Below are 24083 nucleotides of genomic sequence, written 5' to 3'. Positions count from 1 at the left end.
CAACATTAATATCTCATTACTAAATTAGAAAGACAATTTTGTATAGTCGCCGTCACGTAAAATTGGCACCATGATTTTTGTCAAAATTTTCTAAAATATCAATCGCGTTTACTCGAGATCATGTTTTTCAATTAGCGGAATAAAAATCCAATCCAAATATATACTACTGTCCTACCTTTTATTGTGTTTGCACTGTATAATCCTGACCTTCACAAAATCCAGGATTACTTTGTATGGTGGAATCCGACATTGTTATTACCGGAAGTGTTGCCGTGGAGTCCACGTGCTCTCGATTTTTTGTGTCTCTCGGTGCTGTGCGTCATCTTCATGTAAAAAGCGCGGGAAATCGTATCATCAATGACAATGATATTACCAGAGAGTAACGAATGTTATGTAGTAAGGGATCCTCATAGAAACCAAGATGGCGGTTTTACAATGAAAACAATCTTGAAAAATGTGAAGGTCAGGATTATACAGTGCAAACACAATAAAAGGTAGGACAGTAGTATATATTTGGATTGGATTTTTATTCCGCTAATTGAAAAACATGATCTCGAGTAAACGCGATTGATATTTTAGAAAAATTTTGACAAAAATCATGGTGCCAATTTTACGTGACAGCGACTATAGTGTGATTTATTTTTATATAAAACTCATTAAAATATTGTAATTTCACCTCTAATACACTACCATAAAACAAATTATAACATTGTCTTTGTTTTAGACATAAATAAATTAAATCAAGATGATATTTGTTCCATTAAAATATCAAATTCTTTGATCTGCTATTAATGTCCTCGCGCAATGAAATTAATATTTAAATATTTGTATAAAAATCTGGAAATGTCCCACTTATTGAACTAAATTCGATAATTTAAAAACAAATTGCTTATAATATTGTGCTATTAATTTGCTCAGCAGTGATTAAATCATAATCAAATCAATCGCTCAGCAGTGATTAAATCATAATCAAATCAATCGCTCAGCAGTGATTAAATCATAATCAAATCAATCGCTCAGCAGTGATTAAATCGTAATCAAATCAATCGCTCAGCAGTGATTAAATCGTAATCAAACCAATCATCTTTTTAGTTGATAGAGTTAGAAGTCAAAGCAAGTGCTGGAATATTCTGCATTAAGACATCTTCCTCTTCACTGTAAGTCACCTGACCTACAGGCGGCCAATCAGATAACTCCAATTCTTTTAAAACAGATTTCTGATGGAGAGGGCCTAATTTTTCTGGTTTAATTTTATGTATCAGTTTTTTTGTTATTTTGTTGTCTGTGATTGCATACTGAAATAAAATAACAAAGCATTAAAAAAGATAAGTAACAAGTAAAAAAAAATACAAGTATTCAAACTTTTAACATTTCTGTTCAAATAAGTAAAATAGACCATTGCCCCTACATTTCTGGATGACTAACTTAAGTAATCTTTATTTAAATGTTCAATAGAACATAGATTTTAATGCAGCATCATCTATATGTTAACTAGCAAAATTACTTCTCTGAACAATTACTGTATATTCAGAAATTATTGCATGCATTAATTGTTGTGATTTTTATTTTTGCGATATTGAGAAAAATCCTATTCAAGTTATATGCTAAATTTCAAATGTGAGTTAAAATTATTGCAATTTTAACCCTTTTGCAATTTTCACAATAAAAAAACATTGCAATAATTTTTGAGTTTACAGTAACTGCAGTGAGTGAATCACGGGAATCAGAGAGCATTATCTGAACAATATGTACATTCTAAAGTAAATGAACATGCACACAATATAGGGCCTTGTATACAGAAAACATTAGAGCCAATACAGTAATCCACCTTAAATACTTATTATAATCACCCACTTTGAAATAGACCTGGTCAGAATGCTTAAAATACTGTTTTTATGAACCCTGAGAACATGATAAACTTAATACAGTAAATTCATAAATTATTTCGAGGTCTCTACTAATGTAAATGATGTAACTTGATGAGTATCACATTAAAAAGAACTCAGGTTCTTATATCTATAAAAAACATTTTAAAGCAGATTTCCCTGAAATCACGATTACCAGTCTCGCATTTGTGTGATTTCTTAAACAAGAATGTGTCCAAAGTACACGAATGCCCCACTCGCACTATCATTTTCCATGTTCAATGGACCATGAAATTGGATAAAAAATATAATAAGGCATTAAAATTAGAAAGATAATATCATAAGGAACATGTGTACTAAGTTTCAAGTTGATTGGACTTCAACTTCATCAAAAACTACCTTGACCAAAAACTTTAACCTGAAACATACACTTTCATTTTCTATGTTCAGTGGACCGTGAAATTGGGGTCAAAAGTTTAATTTGGTTTAAAAATTAGAAAGATCATATCATAAGGAACATGTGTACTAAGTTTCAAGTGGATTGGACTTCAACTTCATCAAAAACTACCTTGACCAAAAACTTCAACCTGAAGCGGGACAGACAGACGAACGGACGGACAGACAGACGGACGAACAGACAGACGGACGAACCCACAGACCAGAAAACATAATGCCCCTCTACTATCGTAGGTGGGGCATAAAAAGTACAATACATGTAGTAAATGCAAGCAATAATTTCTGAATTTACAGTACCCAAGTATGCTTGTAAAAGCTTAAAAAAAATCATTAATAGGGAAAACAAAAATTGTAAATATATGAAAGCTTGAACACCACTGTTCAGAGTATAAACCATATAATGTTACCTTTCCATAATTGTCCAAAAAATTGTACAATTGTCTGGTTAAAAACCCATGGATGTATATCTGTATTGTAAATTATTTTTAAAACATCAAGGATAAATATATGGGCCTTCCTAACTTTAAGGGTCACTATACTTTAAGAGTTAAATTTCATTTATGGTTATGGTTAGGTAAGGGGATGTTTTAGGTTAGGGTTAGGTTTTAGGGTTAGGACTAGGGTTAGGGTTAGGTTTTAGGGTTCGGGCTAGTGTTAGGGTAAGGTTTGGGGTTAAGAATAGTTTAGTATAACTCTTTATGGGTTGGGACCCCTAAAGTAAAAGACATTTCTATCCATGTTATATCATTGTATGCCTCTGTGCATACTGATGTTCAGATGAAACAGATCACTTTTGGTAAATAATTGATGTATAATAAGTATTCATAAATTGATCTTTAGCTTCTATTAGAACTTAACTTTCACATAGTTCGAAATCTAAAGCATGGTGAAAAATATTTAAAAGACAAATGGCTATAACTGAAAAGTTCAAAAGATTTGTGACAAAAAGGTGATTGTGTGGTGAGGTTGTATTATCTAATTTAGATCTCAACCCTCCCCTTGTGAATCTTCAATCTGTTGAAAACATCAGTTTTTCATGAAAAATTCAAAGAAAGATTCAGCGTTAATGCATGAAAGGAAGATGCAAAACATTTGTTAGCTACAGACCGTCAATTTAAGCTGAAATTTTAAGAACAATATTATAGTTTGACAACAAGACTAATAATTCACTCATACCTGAATACATGTACAACCAATGATATTTATTTTTTTAATGTTTAGTTTAATACTTCAATGCTTGTTTACAACTTACCTCAAATATGCCACATGAAATAAAGTGGATAACAGGAAATAAAAATAGAAACAGTCGGAACATAAATGGTTTCTCATCCAGAGGCATCACCTGTATAAAAAGAAATCATATTATTTCATTTCTTATTTTGAAAAAAAAATACCATAGAGATGGGAGTTCAAAGAATTTTTATAATAATATGTTGAATAAAGGGCTGCGCTTTAGCGCATGATACGCCTGTTGCTCTAAAAGATGGGCGTATAAGTTATTGTCCCAAAATTGGAAAATCCCCCTTTTTTAAGCATAAAAATTCACAACACGGAAATGTAAAATCTGAAATTTATAAAAATTGAAAGGTGCTTACATCAATAGATATAAACAATTCACCAAAGTTTCATGGACATTGGTAAAAGCCTTTTTGAGTTATTGTCCGAAGTGTTAAAAATCCCCCTTTTTTTATGAATAAAGCCCCATAAATCCAAAATTTAAAATCTGAAATTTATAAAAATTGAAAGGGAGCTTATGTCAATAGATATAAACAATTCACAAAAGTTTCATGGACATTGGTGAAAGCCTTTTTGAGTTATTGTCCGAAGTGTTGAAAATCCCCCCTTTTTTATGAATAAAGCCCCATAAATCCAAAACTTAAAATCTGAAATTAAAAAAAAACCGAAAGGGAGCTTACGTCAATAGATATAAACAATTCACTTAAGTTTCATGGAAATTGGTGAAAGTCATTTTGAGTTATTGTCCAAAGTGTGGACCACGGACGGACCACGGTATACCATAATACGTCCCGTCTAAAAGACGACGGGTGTATAAAAACCAATATCTGTAAAAATAAAACTTTTCAGTTTCAGTTTTGGTAAGGTTGATTCCTATGTTATGAATTGATTATAAAATTAATATATTGAAAAATTCATTCTTTTAATGTCATGATTATCAGCTTTCTAAACTTAATAATTTGCCCTTCAATGAATTGCAGATTCTATTTTTAATCATGTATTCAAATCTTTTAATACAGTGTATCAAGATAAAGATACATTTTGTAGTTGGGTTGTTATTATATTACCAAGATATGCATATTACTTATATATACTGCTTACAATCATTGAGCAACTGAGATGACCCAAGGCATTAGGTGGGGTTGTCTGCTCTGCCTTTAGTTTGTATGCAGTGTTTTGTAAACAGCTATTTGTCTTAACATTGTATTTCATTTTTTGTCATCTTCTTTTATTTATTTAAAAATCTCTTTTCCTGTTATGAGTTTTGTCTCTTCCTTCAGTATAGTCCAACATTTTTTAACAATGTCTATGAAAAATCATAATACTTACTGAAAAAAAGTTCAGTAGTGGTCGTTGTGGTAACAATAGTAGGAATGTCGAGAACGAAAATAAAAGCATCAACGTTATCAAGTATGGTACTGAAATAGAAATATAAATATCAACAATGCAATGTTAACTTAAAATTGAGAATGGAAATGGGGAATGTGTAACAACCCGACCATAGAAAAAAACAGCAGCAGAAGGTCACCAACAGGTCTTCAATGTAATATGTATTTGATACAAGATATGAACTATCCAGGTTTTCTACCTTCTGAAATATAAATCTTCACAAATAGTTAACTCTATTGTTATAGATTATCAATGCTATGTCTTGCATTGAGCAAAATTCATAAAAAGAAAAAAAAAGTCACTTAATATGAAAACAACTTAGACCCATGTACAAACAATTATGGCATTAAAGGGGATTTATTATGTTGGCTGAAAAGTTACTTATCGGGACGGTCTCAAAGAGTGGTTATGAAAGATTCACTATCCACATTGGGCTGTTTAAGAGCTGGTGTGCCCCAGGGGTCGGTACTTGGTCCATTATAATTTTTGATTTTCATAAATGACATTGCAGATGATCTAAGTGGGTTCAGTAGACTTTTTGCTGATGACACATCTATTGGCCATACTGCACCCGATGTTACATTTCTCAACACTTTAATAAATATTGATTTAGATAATTTACAAAATTGGTCTGAGAAGTGGATGCTAAAATTTAATCCTAATAAAACAGATATCATGATTTTTAATACTAAGAATATGCAGAACGTCCTTACTTTTGATTTTGGTGGAGTCTCAATAGCTCCTGTAGATACACATAAACATTTAGGTATTATTTTTAGTAGTGACTGTAAATGGAATAAACATGTTGATAAACTGATAGAGAAGACGTCAAAACAAGTAAATGTACTGAGGAAACTAAAATTTAGACTAAAAAGGGAATATCTTGAAAAGATTTATATGATTTTTATTCGTCCTATTTTGGAATATTCATCTGAAGTTTGGGATAACTGTGGGCAAATTAATTCCGAAAGGTTAGAAAAGATTCAGATTGAAGCTGCACGTGTAGTTACCGGTTTACCATGTTATGCTAGTATCAACTCTATTTATAGAGAGACGGGATGGGAGAAATTAAGTGTCAGAAGGGAAGTTAAAAAACTGACCATGTTTTATAAAATTGTAAATAATCAAACACCGGATTATTTACAAGTATTGGTTCCTCCGTATGTATCAGATACTAATAATTATAACCTGCGAAATAGACATAACATTAATATACCATTGCATCGTCTATCAGTTTATCAACAGTCTTTTTTTCCATCTTCTATTACATTGTGGAATAAATTAGATTTGCATATTCGTCAAATTCCTACTTTCTTTTCTTTCAAGTTACAATTGCAACAACTGTATTTTCATAATGTAAAACCTCCTAGGTACTATTTTTATGGAGATAGACTGCTATCTGTATTACATGCAAGGCTACGCAACAAGTGCAGTTCACTTAGCGCAGATTTAAACAAGGCCAATTTAGTACATGATGCATATTGTGCATGTGGGTACACTAGTGAAAGTGTTGAACACTATTTATTATATTGTAATAACTTTGCATCGCAAAGAAATGTTATGCTTACTGAACTGACCCACTTAGACATTCCTGTTACAATTGAATTGTTATTGTTTGGTAATGACAACTTAGATAAAAAAGACAATTTTGTAATATTTTCTGCAGTACATAAATAGATAAAAGAAACTCAACGTTTCTCACTCTGATAACAACCTTGCTGGTTATTGTTTTATTTACTAGTCTAAAGTACAGACGATGCATTGTTCGAATGATTGATTTATTGTTCATAACGGGTAACATAATGTTTCGCCTCAATGGATTTCAATTATTGAAGTTATAACAAAAACGATTCTTACATTAAATATACGTTCTTGTCATCCTTTTATCCGCATTTTTAACGTCAGAATTTAATGTCCGTATCACAATTATATATATTCACAATATTGCATGTTACTTTTACAACTTATACAGGTAAATATTATAGAAAGTCATTTAAAAACACACTAATAACAGTAGGTGTTTTCCCTTTAGACCGATCGTTTGGGTGTGTTTGATTATTTAAAAGAAGAACGTTTGATATTCATTGAGCTGTTTCTATTATTCTTTGTGTATAAATATTATAATAACAATAGTTGTGATTTATTTAATTATTTTTCATGCCTTCATGCTTATTAGAAAAATACAAATTTATGTTATGTGCTATATAAATATAATGTAAATATAATGTATATTCATGTATATTATGGAGAAGACGGAACTAAGTTGGAAAACTTGTGTCTAATCCATTTGTTTTCAACAATAAAATATGTTTAAACTAAACAAACAATTTCCCTGAATATATAACTGAAATCAACCATAAATCCACTTAATTTGAACTGAAAGAATTGAAAAAAAATATATGTTAAGTTCTTATAAAATATATAACTAGCTCTCTTTACCAATACTATGCAATGTAATGAAAATTTAGTTCAAAGTTCATGGATCATAATTCTATTTTCTCTGTATAATGCTGACTTATTTTTCCACACCTTATAAAAGATGGCAGACCAATAAAGACTACCTCCATTTCTCAGCAACCAATAGAGACAACTCCCCCCTTTATCTGATATTTGAAACCCTAAATAGCAGTTAGTAGATATAGGAAGATGTGGTGTGAGTGCCAATGAGACAACTCTCCATACAAATAACAATTTAAAAGGTAAACCATTATAGGTTAAAGTACGGCCTTCAACACGGAGCCTTGGTTCACAACGAACAACAAGCTATAAAGGGCCCCAAAATTACTAGTGTAAAACCATTCAAACGGGAAAACCAACGGTCTAATCTATATAAACAAAACTTACAATTAGTATATATAGGTTTTCTGAATGGAGGACCTTGTGAGAAACAGAATGCCACAGTTATATACTGATAGGAGGAAATGAGAAATATTGTAGTTGTTTCCCATGAATCTACATTATCAGCATCCTTACTTCCCTTCGACATCACAGATGGGTACCTAAAATTAGAAACATTTAACTACAAAACATTTCAAGGATGGCATTTTAATCTATATAAATATATCATAAAATTATGAAAGAAAAGTACGTGTTAGCAGCGATAATTTTTTAGTGGCACCTGAAAGTACATAGTATTTTCGTTATCTTCAAGATAATTTGACAAACTACCGATCTATGCATGTTATATGGCTTTGTAGTAGAATTAAATTCTCTGAAGATCTTTGGTGTACCACAAACACTTTGGTGTACCACAAACACTTTGGTGTACCACAAACACTAGTATCATCCAATAAATCATTATAAGTATATACATTTGAGCCAAATATTATAAAATATTGAAAACTTTTAGATTATTTGCACGAATCATTGCATGTTTCCTATTTAGAAAGGGGTGGCAAAACAAACGTTCTTTTTAAATCTTCTAAAATTTATTTGTATAAATAATTGACAAAACTTACCACTTTTGAGACTGAAGAAAGAAGAAAGCACTAAGTTGAAACAAAAGTACTAGCAATACTTGTCCAACTATAGAGATCAGGTTAGATAACTCTATCAGACTACTCTGTGGTTGCTGGGCAACCAAATGTCTATATGCACCAGTATATCCCACTGAAATGTAAAACATCATTATATTTGATGTCTTTGAAATGCTCAAATATATTTCAATAACTAACATCTATTATTGGCTTCGCCTCACCCGATATATATATATATATGACTGACCTGATAAATTCTCGTATTAGGACAATTGCACACTGTGTAACAACATGTAATATAATGCCTTTCTCACATCATTTTTCGAGTAAAAAAGTCAGGCTATAGTATATATTGAAACATTCAAAGATACTTCTTGAAGCCAAATACAGGATTTCTTTCTTCAGGAAAGAATATAAATCAAAACATGGTAATCACCTTTCTGTATTACTGAACTTTACCTAGTTATGATTTTTAAACCACCAAATTTCCACCTTTTGTTCTACATTCATACCAAATAAATGAATAAAACCCAATTATCATTTATATGAGACACAGAAAAACCATTGGTTCCATTTATATGAAAAACACAAAAAAATGTAATGACATGGTTATTGTGATACACCTTGACATGGTTATTGTGATACACCTTGACATGGTTATTGTGATACACCTTGACATGGTTATTGTGATACACCTTGACATGGTTATTGTGATACACCTTGACAAAATGTGAAGCCTTTTTAAACTCATTTACCACACTTGATTGACAAAACCTAAATATTATCAGACAAAAACTGCAAGAACATAGATCTTTTTTTAGAGTCTATCCTCATGCAACACTTATCAAGGGAAGGTTTGGGTGCTCACAAACCTGTTAAATCCTGTCACATTGTATATGCATCAGTTCAATGTCTGAAACCTGTATTTTAGTAGTTATTGTTGGTCACTTTCTGGTTGGTTGTTGTTTTGGTTTTTTTTGGGGTTTTTTTTTTGGGGGGGGGGGGGCGGTCACAATCAATCGTGCAGCTGTTTTTCTAACTTTATTTGTTTCACATTTTGTCATATATAGGCTTATGGCTTACTAAAAGGTACAGATTTGGTACATTTAGTTGTTAAAATCAACATCATTTGGTCAGGGTGGATAGTTGTTGAAATATTTATCATGCCACATCTAATTAATGTTGTTTTAGATAAAATCTGTGGCAAAGTGCTAAATTCAAGTGTTCATCCTCATTTAGTCAACCAATTATACTTTCTTTGAAGAGTACTTTAATGAGGATAAGGCCAGTAGAAGTACTGTGCCAATACTGTTATAAAAGTTTTGTAAGAACTTACTGAGTACTGCAATAGAGGTAGTTATGACTAGATCTATATATAGGAACTGCATGTCCGCTAAGTTACAGGAGTACTGCAAAAAAATATAAATACTTAGGCAACACAAATAGCTCATCACATATATTGCAGTTTCATAAATTCTAGTTCATGTTACAAAGTTGTTAAAATCTAGCTTACTTATGTTACCTTTAACTGGACAGTGAAGTGCATGTCTGACATCCAACCAAATTTTGTTGCATAATTTTTGTAATGTTTAAGAGTTCTTATGTTGAAAATGCATATAGCTTTGTGTGCTAGAAGTAAATCAAAATCAAAATCTAATTTCTATCATAGAAAAATTAAATACTTAGAAATACTTCTTTATTCTCTTGTACTATTTCTACATTATTCTTCAAGGGATTTAGGTTAATTAAATTATATATGCATCTACAAATAAAACTTTAAAAACAATATCAGTAAGATAATGCAATGCACAATATAGTATATAATATGCTTAGCAGCTGTTTTATAGGCATATAAAATTTAAATTAAAATTCATTGAATCTTAATTAAAGGGGTCTGCAATTTCATTTCATAATATTCCAATAATTGTACTCACATTGTAGAGTATTAAGACAGATATAAACTGGATAAAACTGTATAATGCCATGTACTTAAAACATCCAAAGGACGTGGCTAAGGCACACCTTCCTTCCCTGTAACAAATAATTTGTCATCATTAGTTAATAATCAATCTAAATAAATAATTTTCTTTGCAAAATATTCAAAAAAGAAAAAACAAGTGAAATATGAGTTACTGCTCACTGATGATACCCTAACCGCAAGTGGATAATATTAATAGTTTAAGAATATGTAAGTTTTTGGTAAACAGGAAGTTGGTGAGTGATGAATCTAAAAAGACCTAACACAGTAAAGATTGCACTTTGTAAATACAGCTGTTTCTCAAACAACGCCTCCTTTGGTGAGATTTAGAATATTCATAGAAAATTAATTTTGTTTACATACTGGTTCCCAGTTATGCTCTCTGTGTTCCACTTCATAAAGACATAACTTAGGAATGTTACCAATAAATATACATGTGCATATTGTTTACATTGAAATGTGTGGTAACCCATCATTCGAGGTAGGGGTGGTTAGGAAAATTAGTGTTTGTTTAAACTCTGAAAAGTTTTGGGCATATAAACGTTGAAAATATGCTGCACAGCCCTATATTTTGACCTTTGAAAAAATTGTAGTACATATGAACTTTCAATTCTAGGATAAGATTTTTTTCAAAACTTCATAGTAAAAGTGGCACAGTTTTAGCTGTAAAAAGAGTTCCTATGGGAAATTGCACTGTCAATATTTACATAAATGCCACCTATAGCTGACTATATAAACCCTGAAACCAATCCAAATTTCAGAAAGCCTTGAATCCTTGTTCCTTAGAAAAATGTGACAAAAATTTTCAACTTGGCTATTAAAATGTTACAAGAGTTTGGTAAGCAGGAACAAAAATATTCAAAGGACAGAAGGACAGACTGATGGACTGACGGACACACAGAGGTAAAACAGTACGGTATACCCTGTTTTAAGCATTCAAAGAATTAAAACAGAGGAAACTCATTGAAAATGAAATACAATGTCTTTTGCTCATTTTAATTCTTTCCTATTTTAGTCGACAAAACACACAATGATCGTCTTCCTCTTGTCCTTGGTGTACATAAGAGAAACTTTTTAAGACTCCTTATTTCTAATGTACAATTGCATCAACCTCAACACCTAATCTGTTAACAAGTTTTATTTACTATTCATTTACTATATTAGGTGCTGCCACCTACCTCATGACAGTAACTACACATTCTATATTTGGTATGTGTGATGTGAAAGGAGCTGCTACAGAAGCCTCAGCTTCTGATAGAGATATTCCAGCATGAGCAGCTTTCAGGGCCTAAAACAAAACAAAAGATGTTGCAGCTAGATTCATTCATTTACTTAGCAACTCACTGAATTTTTGAATAGTTGAGAAAAAGAAATCTGATACTTTTAAAGTAAATTGCATTAATTTACCTATGATTGCTTACATCCACTGCATTGAGAATTTGGTGGATAGTTGTCCCATTGGAAATCATACCACATCTTCTTATTTTCATATAGCATGTGAAGAATAAAAAACTAATTTATATTTTCACTGAAATTTGTTCTTATCAAATAGGATTGAGGTAAAAGTTCTACTTCGGTGTACATAAAAACATGGGAAATGCTTTATAAAAAGTCTATATAATTCATTATTTGCCTACCTCACAATCATTGGCTCCATCACCACACATTCCAACCTGGTACCTGTTAAAATATATTTAATCATTGAGGAAATATGCAATAAAGTGTAGTTTTCCACAACATTTCCAAAATAGCATACATGATACAGAAATCAAAATAATGAAGAATAAATTGAGTTCTTTTTTTAAACATTACACTACATTATCAGACTCTGAAATGGTCCCAAATCCAACCAATCACATAAATCACTTTCTACTTTTATAATTCAAACAAATTACATATATGTCACTCATTCCCCTTTAAGGTGGTATGGGAGTCTAAAATAAAAATGATAGAATTTGTTCATAGTTTACCAAAACGTAGTATCTATTGATATATGTTGAAAAATATAATAAAAATTATAGGTCACCACACATTTTCTCAAGCTACAGGATGTGACAAAATGACACATTTTGTATGGATAATACAGAAAAAACACCATTTTGTGATTAGAAACTAAACAAATTGATAGAAATACTTAAAGAAAAGATAGCTTTCAGACAATGCTTACAAGAAGGATTGTGCCTGATATTCATATGATGAAATCATCATCTTTTAATCAGTTTAATTGAAGTCTGGAGCTGGCATGTCAGTTAACTGCTAGAAGTCTGTTGTTATCTATGTATAATTGTCATTTTGTTTATTTTCTATTGTTTGAAATTAGTATGGCGTTCATTATCACTGAACTAGTATATATTTGTTTAGGGGCCAGCTGAAAGACACCTCCGGGTGTCGGGATTTCTCGTTACATTGGAGACCTGTTGGTGACCTTCTGCTGTTATTTTTTCTATGGTCGGGTTGTTGTCCCTTTGATACATTTCCCATTTCCATTCTCAATTTTATTTGAGAATATCAACAGAAAAAAATGGTCACCGTACGTTTTTTTCCGGCTAAAATACAAAATAGGAAAATTCCATGTAGAATCCTTCAGAAAATGCACTGTTTTAGAGTTACCTCCACTTAAAATGCCAATTAAAAAAAAAATACAAACAACCCAAAATAATCAACATTTGCAACAATATTAATATTTATAAGTTACATATTCTTATAAACTGCTTCTTTTAAATGAAAATTCACATTAAATATCTGCATTCCTGCATCAAATTTTGTCAACTTGATAGAAATTCTGGACCTTTGGTTCTCTGTTTTTTACAATCCAAGATGGAGGAAGACACCCATACCACCTGAAGGGGGCTCGCGGGTCTAAATCAACTTTTTTATTTAATATAAGATTTTGCTATATTTTTCTATAAATGAAATTTGTCTTATACTCAGTAGAGAAATGAAATAAAAAAAATGGGGTCACCGTTCATTTACGCTCACAATCTGCCTCCAAAAAAAGCATTAAAATATGTTGATGTCCTTTTTTTCAGTTGAACCAATAGGAGAGAAAGCGGTAATATCGAAATTAAAAAAGAACTTAATGACAGAAATCGCTTAAATATTACAATTATTTAGTTTATGTACAGCTTATTCAAAAACAACAATAAAACATAAAGGTCACCGATGAGATAAAAAAGATATCTCAACTGTAATGCCAAAAAATGGCATTTTTACACCAAAGGAAGATAATTTGGAGCTTTTTCAATGATATCAACATTTTAAAAGTCACCTCTAGCCAACACAAATCAATTTTTTGGAATGGTTTGTGTACCTTATGATAAAGTACCAACTACTTAAGGTAATTAATAAAAAATTTAATGAAAAATAAATGTTTATTTTTTTTCTGAAAATATTATACCCGCGAGCCTCCTTAAATACAAAATTTTCACTGAATTGCATTCTCATTAAATAAGAATTTTTAAACAACTCTTAATCAACAAACTTAGAATTTATATAAAAATTTCTTACTCAATTTCTTGCATTTTTTCAATAAGTTGACATTTCTGGTCAGGTGACATTCTACAGAAAACAGATCCTTTCACACAAATCTGTAATAAAATGCAACATCATTATAACACGTCTAACAGTTGTATGTTGGAATTTACAAAGAAATATCTTATTTGAAATTCCCTTTGAATGCATTTACACATTAATCTGGTGTCTAATAGTTCACCATCCTTATAATACTGCTTAGAGAGGCAGATAATTCAGCCAATTGATTTCTATGGAATAAAGAAAAGACCACACATATATTTATTTTATATCAAAACTTTCTACTCAATTTTCACTTCAATATTGACAAAGGAGTAGGTCCCGTAAGAACCGATTTTGGCCTCAAATTTCAGGTTCATCTGACGTAAGATTTTGACCACTTTTTAAACAGTTAAGTGTCTATTTCATTTGAATGAATTAGTTTATGTGAAAGATTTTAACTGATTTAGTCATTAAAATTGACCTGATTCAAGCTCAAATATGAAAAATCTAACAAATATGCCGAAAAATGTCACTTTTCAGATGTTTTTTGTCAAAAATGACAGTGATCCGTGTTCATCCTTAATCTTTATATATGTTATGTATTATCATAAAATACAACTTACATTTTAATATTAAGGATGAACACGAATGTGGCCACTTTCGTTTCACACGAAAACCGTCTAAAATTTAACTAAAATGCTAAAAATTGTGAAGATTTCAGTAATTTAGCATGACTAACTGGTGCTAATACCCGATATATGTGCATTGTATTGTAAAAAACAGCCCATATTTATGTAGCAGAAGCATTCTACTGTACAATAAATAACTGGAGGTTTACATTTTAACAATTTTGAACAACTGCTATATTTTGGGGCCAAAAGGGGGTCTAACTGGACCTACTCCTTTAAACTTTCCATTGGCCATATAAACATCTTCTACAAATCCAATGCAAACTATGTCAAAGTATTTCCACTTGTCACTTAAATTTCAAACTTGTTGAGCATTAAAGGTGTTTACAATTAAACTTTTGAGAGTGCAAAAAGAGCCTTGTGTATGAGATTAAGTGATAAGATCTGTTTTATTAATGATTTTTATACAATATGTAGACTATTTAATCTTTAACTTTTTCTAATGATCTGCATACAGAAGTATTCATTTATGTAATGTTATCAGCAATGGTCACCTTTTTGTTAGACTTCACAATAACAAATACATAGGAAGATAAAACAATTTGACGTCATTATTGGTGTTCAACTAATAAAGAACTGAGATCAAACTAACCACAGTATCTTTGATAAGATAGTCAACTGGTCGAAAACCTATAAATTGGCTACAAACTAGATAAATAATTACATACCCTAGGTATAAGATCTTTGAAGTAATCTGTAATAACTTTCCATGATTTCCCAGTAACAGCCAGGTGAGTTCTCTCCAGGTTTTCTCTCATATCTACTGACTGGTAACCCTATAATATACAAACCACATGCATGTCACCTTTTGACTTAGTTTGGATTTGAATGACAAATGAAACATGTATAACAAACACCCTTTACCCTGTCCACCTATCTCTTCTTGCTCCTTTTGAAGTTATTTTGTAATTTTGTACTTTCATCTTTATTTGTATCTTCTTAATGTATTAATGAACAGAGGTAAATAAACACTGCTTCAAATTTATGTCAACCACAATCATGTGTTTTATAAATGCCATATTATTCAAATATTTTAATATTTTGATAAACCATGCAACATAACATTTCATATTCACTTTTTTATACCATTCCATTTAGCTATTTTCTCTTTAAATCTGTTATCAATGAGGAGTCATTTTAACCACTTTCAACATAAAAGACAGATTAGATAATGGGAAATATCTGTCAAATATGATTTTTTTTTAATTTATAACTGAAAATATTTTTCATGCAAACAAACAAATATTAACAGAAAAAAAACTCATGTCGATTCAGAATTTTTTAACTGAAAGAAAACAAATCAACAATTAACTTACTTTATATATAATTCTGTATTCCTTTAGTAAGAAACCACTTATATAAGCAACATTATAAAAACGTTTGAAAAATTGCTAATTAATTCAAAATGGCTAGACATATCAACAAACTGAGATGAACTGATATTTATGCATCTTTATTGTCTGCTTTAAATAGTTCCTATTAAAATAACTTAAGCAGAAAACTTAACATTGAAAATTGCTAATTATTTGAAGCACTGGATTATGAACTAGCAGGCAGTACCTTGAAATGGTTGATAACTATACAAAATTTCATTGTCTATCATCATAATTCCCTATCTAACTAACTTAAGCCAGAAATTTAACGTTGTAAACTAATTAATTGAAAGTTAATGGATCATGACCTAAGGGAGAAGGGCCTTAAAATTGTCGTCAAACTGATATGTACTGATAGTAATGCATCAACATACAAAATATCAATAATATATCGCAAGTAGTTCCTACCAAACTAACTTAAGCAGAAAGCTTAACAATTGTTGTTGCTGTCAAGGACCATGATGTCACCTATGTCTAAACCTCCTGCAACTTCTGTCAAAGGCAAGACAAAATAGATACTAGGCTAGGGGTACATTAAATTCCTTAATTTTTTTTCTTAATAATATAGGAAAGAAAAAATATTTCATGATTAGCATAAAATCCTTCCTTTCTTAGTATATATAGTATATCTGTTCTCACCTGAGATTCCCCTTCTGGAATGTTATCCTGAACTGGATTCTCTAATGGTATCCATTCTATCCTAGCTGGTCCCCGACTGTCTGGTGGATGAGCATCAGCTATAACAACGTCATCACAAGGAGGTATCATACCACATGTCCTAGCCACACTCACAGCGGTCTGCATCATATCACCTGCAATTACAATTTACATACTGATTACTGAAATTATTCATCTTGAATGCATGCATATGTCTTCAAATACATATCATAACTGTGTAATATTATAATAGCAAAATCAATTTGCATTTGACAAACAATTTTTGTAATTTATTTTTTGACAACTACAATTGATTGTTTATTTCTTAAAATATCTACCACAATACCAAATCAATCAGTAGGTGATATAATTTTTTTTATGACACATGATACAAATATTGTTTTCTGTTTGATATTACATAATTATAAGCATAAGGGGCTTAATGTTTCGCCTGCTAAAATGTTTGTCAAAAAACATCTATTTGTCAATGCAATAGGACATCACAAGGTACCAGCAAATCTCTAAAAGGCTGTCTCAGATTAGGAAAGAGACATATGTTTGCTAATTATAAAAATTTATAAGTGTCCTAACAGGTGTCAAGTTCCTTAAAAGTCCAATTTTAAATCAAAATATACTTTTACTTTTTATTCCTCAACTTAAAACATACCTGTGATCATAACAGTCCTGATGTTAGCAGCATTTAGTATACCAATCACAGGTTTGGTTTCCTGTTTCAGTTTGTTTTGCATGAACAGGAGACCAGCAAATGTTAAACTGTGCTCCATTTTATCTCTGAAATTAGAAATGAAGTTATTAAGGTGGTACCCAACACTTTCACTAAAATTAATTTGGCTTGTTCAATTTTCATAAAATTTTGTCAAAGTATTACTTTTTACACTTTAGCAAAATTTAAAAAAAAATAAAACTAGAGGCTCTCAAGAGCCTGTATCACTCACCTGATTCTACTTAGGTTTTTGAAATCATATAAAAAGACAAAATTTAGCTACAAAGTAACAACACTTGGCCAGCACCTGATTAAGAAAGAAACATTTATGCTATGTTTGCTTTCATTCAATTCAGTGGTTCTCTAAAAGAAGACATTTGTATGTATTCCCCATAGGGTCCTATGCTAAACCAAGTCCCCTGCTGGAAGCCACCTTGGTTGATAGCTTGGCTACAAAGTAACAACACTTGGTCAGCATGTCATAAGGAACATTGCCATGTTTGGTTTCATTCCATTCAGTGGTTCTCTAAAAGAAATCATTTGTATGCATTTCCCATAGAGTCCTATGTTAAACTAAGTCCCCCGCTGGCGGCCATCTTGGATGACGGATCAGCTAAAAAGTAACAACACTTGGTCAGCACCTCCTAGGGAACATTCATGCCATGTTTGTTTTTATTCCATTCAGTGGTTCTCTAAAAGAAATCATTTGTATTCATTTCCCATAGGGTCCTATGTTAAACTAAGTCCCCCGCTGGCGGTAATCTTGGATGATGGATCAGCTACAAAGTACCAACACTTGGTCAGCACCTCATAGGGAACATTCATACCATGTTTGGTTTCATTCCATTCAGTGGTTCTCTAAAAGAAATCATTTGTATGCATTTCCCATAGGGTCCTATGTTAAACTAAGTCCCCCGCTGGCGGCCATCTTGGATGATGGATCAGCTACAAAGTAATAACATTTGGTCCGCCATGTTTGGTTTTATTCCATTCAGTGGTTCTCTAGAAGAAGTTCAAAATGTAAAAAGTTAACAACGAAGACGCCAGACAACAGACGAAACCGGACCACACCGGACGCCAAGTGATGAGAAAAAATTTGAACCAACCGTTTTGTCAGAAAAATTACACTGGTTATATAGCAATTTGACAAACACCAATTATGATCATTAAGAAGCTTAATATTCCTTTTACAACACAACATAAATAGAACGTTAAGCTGACTTCACAGAGTTATCTCCCTGAAGTGTTAGGTACCACCTTACATAAATCAAAATATTTTTTTTTGAAATTTAAAATTTTGAAAATAATTGACAATATACTTCAATATACATAAAAGATGATTCCCAGTGTACCCTATGCTGCCTAATGTAGTTAATGCAACACTTCTACCCTTTACTAAATTGATTGCTTTCTCTCCTGAATACATAATATGAGTAATACCTTGATATTCTCTGTGCCTGATGCCATGATAGTTTAGGGTCTAATTGTCTGTAAGCTAGAGCTATAATTCTGTAGCCTTGCACTGAGTATTGGTGTAATATTTCATGAAAATTATCAGGAACTACAAAATAAAATATATTCTTCTATTTAAGAAAAGTGAGGAAAAACCAAGACTGAGTTCTCACTCAAAAAATGTCCTAACATTTCAACCAAAATAGATATTTTTCAAAAAAATATTACCAACTAACTGTATGAGCGATTTTACCAAAATACCAAGATACCAAAAGATGTAAAAATGTCTGAAGTTTTATTGTTTATTTAGTCATAATATTCTTGAGTTTTGTTTTCATCATCTGATAAGTTAAACACAAATGCAAATTTTTACGATTTTAATTTGCTTAGAATGATAGCAAACTTTTCAAGATTTTTTTTTTCATTGTGTTTATCTCGTCAGAAAATTAAAATAAGCATGAATAATATCATAACCAAATAAACAAAAACTTCAGATATTTCTACATATTTTGGTATCTATATTTCATGTATTTAGAAAATTGCTCATACAGTTTTTTTGTAATAATTTTTTGAAAATTATCGATTTTTGTTGAAATGATAGGACTTTTTTTGACTGTGAACTCACTTTATATATTTGATAGTATAAAGCAAATATTGAATCATTATGGCAAAACTTTAACATGTAAACTATACATAACATTAACACTGATATTTAGATCAATCAATGATAACTTTAACAAACAAATCAGTAATCAAAGCATTGTCAGTGCTTTGATCCAGACATTTTTAAGCTAACAGTAGTCAGAACCTTTCTTTTATCTTGTTTTCAATTTTAATTTCTTTAAACAAGCTTCTGTAAGACATTTATTGATTGAGGATGAAGTTCTTTATACAAGCCTCTGTAAGACATTTATATTGAGACAATTATTACAACTTTGTATAAGTGATTTTAGTCCATAATGTTTTCACTTGTATTTAAAAAAACTTTTCTTTAAACTGAGAAACCAATGGACTGAAAGAAACTGACAACACAAGGATGATTAATTAGAAGTTAGAACATGTAATCTTAGCCATTATTAATTCAATAAAAACAAAAACAAAAATTCAAAAAGCATGTGAATCAACATTGATATCAATACACAATTATCATGTACCAAATTTTATTCAAAAAACTTACACAAGGATAAGATACTAATAAAACTCTTATCAACTGATTAAATTTGATATATTACTTTTTCACATTTATTAATCCGCGTTTTATGTTTCTGCAAATTGGCATTACCTTTCTGGAAAAAAAAGATAACGTTTCCGGAAAAAAAAGTTTACGTTTCCGCAAATAAATATCTTACTTTTCCGGAAAAAAAGTAACTATTCCGGAAAAATAAATTATTGCTCTTCCACAAATAATAATGAGGAATACCTGTTGATCAAAAGCAAAGCCATAATATAAAATAAATATTAAGTAAGTCAAAGGTCATCATAACATGCAAGTAAAATTCATCATTTAAATCTATGAAAACGTATGTTCAAAAGTCAGCACTAATCAGAAATATCTTGATACGAGTTCATAAGTCAGGTCTGTCAGAATATTTGTAGCCAACACGCCTTACAAAGTCCATGGTAGTACATTCACCGTTTACAAGTTTTGTATTTTGTTCGAGAAGGAAGTCCATCTTCTCCTTTTCACATTTCCAAACAAGTGCTTTTACAGTTAGAGATCTCATCTTTATATCAGATGTTGTTTGCAGTTTCAATAACACATCGTAAAATACAAGACAAATGTAGTTACTATTTTGACAACAATGTATCGAATAAACTCAGTTGGTAGAAGAATTTCGGACAGGATTTAAATGTGCCATCTTTGAAAATATCAGTCATTCCATTACATAGACATACCAAGTTTGATAAACATGAAAGTATAACGATTCCTGAATCAAAATCATTGACCAATTAAAAGTGAAAATAAGTTTCAGTTTTGTTAGTGTTCACAAATCTATTTGTCTTAATGTTTCGTGAATTTCTAATCTACATTTAGGTAATTTTGGAAACTGCTTTCGCCTGTCTCTGTATAAGGACATAGCAACATTTTCCAAGTCAATATATATTCAAATATTTTTAATTTACCAGGTTAATTTCCGGAAAAGTAATAAATACAAATTGCAGAAATGTTTACTTTAAATTTGCGGAAACGTAGCATTGGGACTTTGAAAAATTAGCGGAAATACAATACGCCCAATTAGTCAATAGTAATTTATAATAAAATTTTGATTTACAAAGAAACTGTATGCAAGTATATATCTAAAATAAAGTAGCTGTAGACCAACATTTTCTTCATTTAAGGACACATACCATGTCAAAAGTTGGCAGTTGATGATTAAAATAGGATACAAAAAGTTTCTGTAAGTCTAAAATTTTAAAAATTGTTTCATTATATGTCTTCAACTTATATTACTGAACTATCTCAAAAAAAGACATCGATCAAGCATTGCTGCATGAATCAATAAAATGTTATAAAATATCTAGTAAATGACTGCAACAGCTGTATTTGTTAGACTGATGATCGAATTTCACATCGCATCTAATAAGGCTAATAAGCTAACACTGAAAAATATATTAAAAGGTAGGAAATTAGCATTATCTTGTCCTATCAAATTTATTTATCATAGTTAGGTTTATATTTTTCAGAGGAAATATATATAGAGTTTTACAATAAGATTTTGAAATGAAGGATTATAAACAATGGCTTAAAGGAGTCAAAATGTTTACCTTGAAAAAAAACTGGCATAAGAGAGGGTTTAATTTTTTGAATTATAACAGGTTATAAAAAATACCAGAGAGATCAAATTGGAGTGTTCATTCCCACTAGTAGAATATTGCAACAAAAGCTATATTTTAAACTTACTTTCGAAATTCAACGTTCAATCCTTAAAATGTTCTGCTTATGGAAAGTGAGATTAAATTTTCAATGATAATTTTTTTTATTTTTCAATTAAATAATATTCAGCATCAGTGTGAGTAATGATTATAAGTCCCCCCACCAATCAGATTTAACATTTTTACAGTGAGGTATTATGCCAACAGAAGATGATGGATATTTTTCTGTTATCTATATTTCAACAACCATAAAAATATGCTTCCAGGGACATTTTTTTTTACATACTTAATTCGCATAGGATTTTTCAATAAAATGCTGAAAATATGCCAACTTTAATAAAATATTAATTACTTTTGAAGTCAATAATTCAAAATTTACAAAAATTATTTTTAATATTGTTGCCATGGTAACAAATATATCCAAATATAATGGATATTGTTAAATTTTGAGTTTACTTTGTAATATCAATTCGTTTCTAAGAAAAAACAATGAGATAAGGGGTAAATAACCTGAATGAAAACTTTTTTTTAAAAGTAATCATTTATTTCCTCATAGAAACAGAAGTATTTTCCATAGCAACCAAAGAAAATTATGATTAAATCATAAATTTAGAAAAAAAAATTTGGTGATAAACATTGAAAAATAAGTCCATGGTATGTTGAACCCCCTACTATAGACCTCAAATATCAAAAATTCTAGCTGTTCTTACCATGGGGTATAATGACAACGGAGTCAATTTTCCATATGGTATTTTGACCTCAAGTTCACTTTTCAAGGGGTTCAAATATTACGACACTAGAACAAAATTCAAATTTGATCTGTAACTCATCATGATCAAACTATGCACCAATTTTCAAGTTAATATCTTTAGGCATGACAAAAATAAATTATTTGAGTGAATTTTCTAAATCCAAGGACCATAACTCTGCACAAATTTATCAGACCAGAACAAAATTCAAACTTGATCTGTGACTTGTCATGATAAAACAATACAACAAATATTATTTTTAATGCAACAACCTTTGTAACGTTCACTTTGATTGGATACACGTCACTTATTTACATGGCATCAATTGACAATGCTTTGGTATGTACGCGCAAGCCCAGACAGCATATGTCAGATTTTAAATACATGTTTTAACGTTATTTTCTGTCAGTTTCATTAGAATGGAGATAACAATATTGTATTTTAAGCTCCGACTGCATCAATTAGGGATTTGATGGTCGCAAATACCTGTTTACTGTCTCCAAGAATGTGCACCAGTAAAATTAATTTGCGACCATCAAATCCACAATTGATGCCATCAGAGCTTAAAATCTAGAAATAATTCCTTCATGTCATGCTCTATGCTCATTTTAACATGGGTAGGCATTATATTTGTCGATATTTTACACTGAGCGTTAGCTTCTAGCTGGTGTATGGATTGTGAGGAATCATTATGTTCATACTGTGTTTCTAGCCACAAATCATTTAAAGGATTCAAGGATCATCATATTGTTGATATAAAATTCAGAGACTCCTATTCCATGTTTAACATGAAATGTGAAAAACATGGTAAAGAGCTGGAATATTACTGCACTCAGCACGAAGAAATGTGCTGTCGAGATTGTCTTGCTGATCATCACAAGGCTTGTACAAATACAATGTCACTAGAATCTGCTTCAGACGGAGTTCAAGAATCGTGTTTACTTTCAGATTTTATAGATCGCTTTGAACATATTTCTAAAACACATCAAATGATTGCTGATGACAGAGAAAAAGTTGCTACAGAAGTGATAAAAAAAGGAGAGGAAATTAAAAATAAATATCTCTTCATTAGAAATCAAGTTATCAACAAAATAAAACTATTAGAAAAAAAATGCAGTGAAAATGTAAATGATAAAATGGACATCATGACTGCCCAACTGAGGTCTCAGAAATTAGATGCTATCCGTTGTAAAGAAAAGAATGACTTACATTTAAAGGAAGTTCGTTTTATCAGTGACCATGGGTCAAATAAACAAGCCTTCATTATGGTTCATCATATGATTAAGTTCTTACAAGAAAGTGAAAATGAATTACAAACGAAAATGTCAGAACTGAAAAACAAGGACTTTACTTATAAAATCAAAGACAACATCATAGAGGCTTTCAACCCTTTTGGTCATTTAGCAGTAGAAGAAAGTTCATGTAAGATTGCCTACAGCCATTCTAAAGCACAGCAAGCTCAACGTCCAGTCTGACATGCATTAAAAAAAATCAGTTCTTAACATTCATTTATTGCAATAAAAAAACTTTAGAAGAACACATTTGTCGAAACTTATAACCTGTAACAAGTATACCGGTATAACCTTATAACTACTAATAAATGTTAATGACAAGGTAAAAAAAAAGATTTCACTGAACAAGTACACATTTTT

The 24083-nt window shown here is 30.8% G+C and overlaps 1 protein-coding gene across 1 annotated transcript in view; it reads right to left on the bottom strand.

Annotated features, from left to right (window-relative positions):
- Positions 1–633: 633 nt before the first annotated feature.
- Positions 634–24083, bottom strand: part of LOC134693259 (polyamine-transporting ATPase 13A3-like) — a 111464-nt gene continuing 88014 nt past the window's right edge. Inside the window, exons 20-33 of the mRNA XM_063554005.1 lie at positions 18797–18917; positions 17300–17424; positions 16615–16787; positions 15271–15378; positions 13908–13987; positions 12038–12080; positions 11579–11688; positions 10357–10453; positions 9759–9831; positions 8405–8555; positions 7791–7945; positions 4887–4975; positions 3574–3663; positions 634–1295 (exon numbers count right to left, since the gene is read on the bottom strand). Of these exons, the coding sequence (XP_063410075.1) occupies positions 1089–1295; positions 3574–3663; positions 4887–4975; positions 7791–7945; positions 8405–8555; positions 9759–9831; positions 10357–10453; positions 11579–11688; positions 12038–12080; positions 13908–13987; positions 15271–15378; positions 16615–16787; positions 17300–17424; positions 18797–18917 (1622 nt within the window). The 3' untranslated portion in view covers positions 634–1088. The remainder of the gene's footprint in view (positions 1296–3573; positions 3664–4886; positions 4976–7790; positions 7946–8404; positions 8556–9758; positions 9832–10356; positions 10454–11578; positions 11689–12037; positions 12081–13907; positions 13988–15270; positions 15379–16614; positions 16788–17299; positions 17425–18796; positions 18918–24083) is intronic.

This window comes from Mytilus trossulus, chromosome 12 (assembly GCF_036588685.1).
Source record: "Mytilus trossulus isolate FHL-02 chromosome 12, PNRI_Mtr1.1.1.hap1, whole genome shotgun sequence".
NCBI lineage: Eukaryota > Metazoa > Mollusca > Bivalvia > Mytilida > Mytilidae > Mytilus > Mytilus trossulus.
This window is presented reverse-complemented; position numbering and strand designations above follow the sequence as displayed.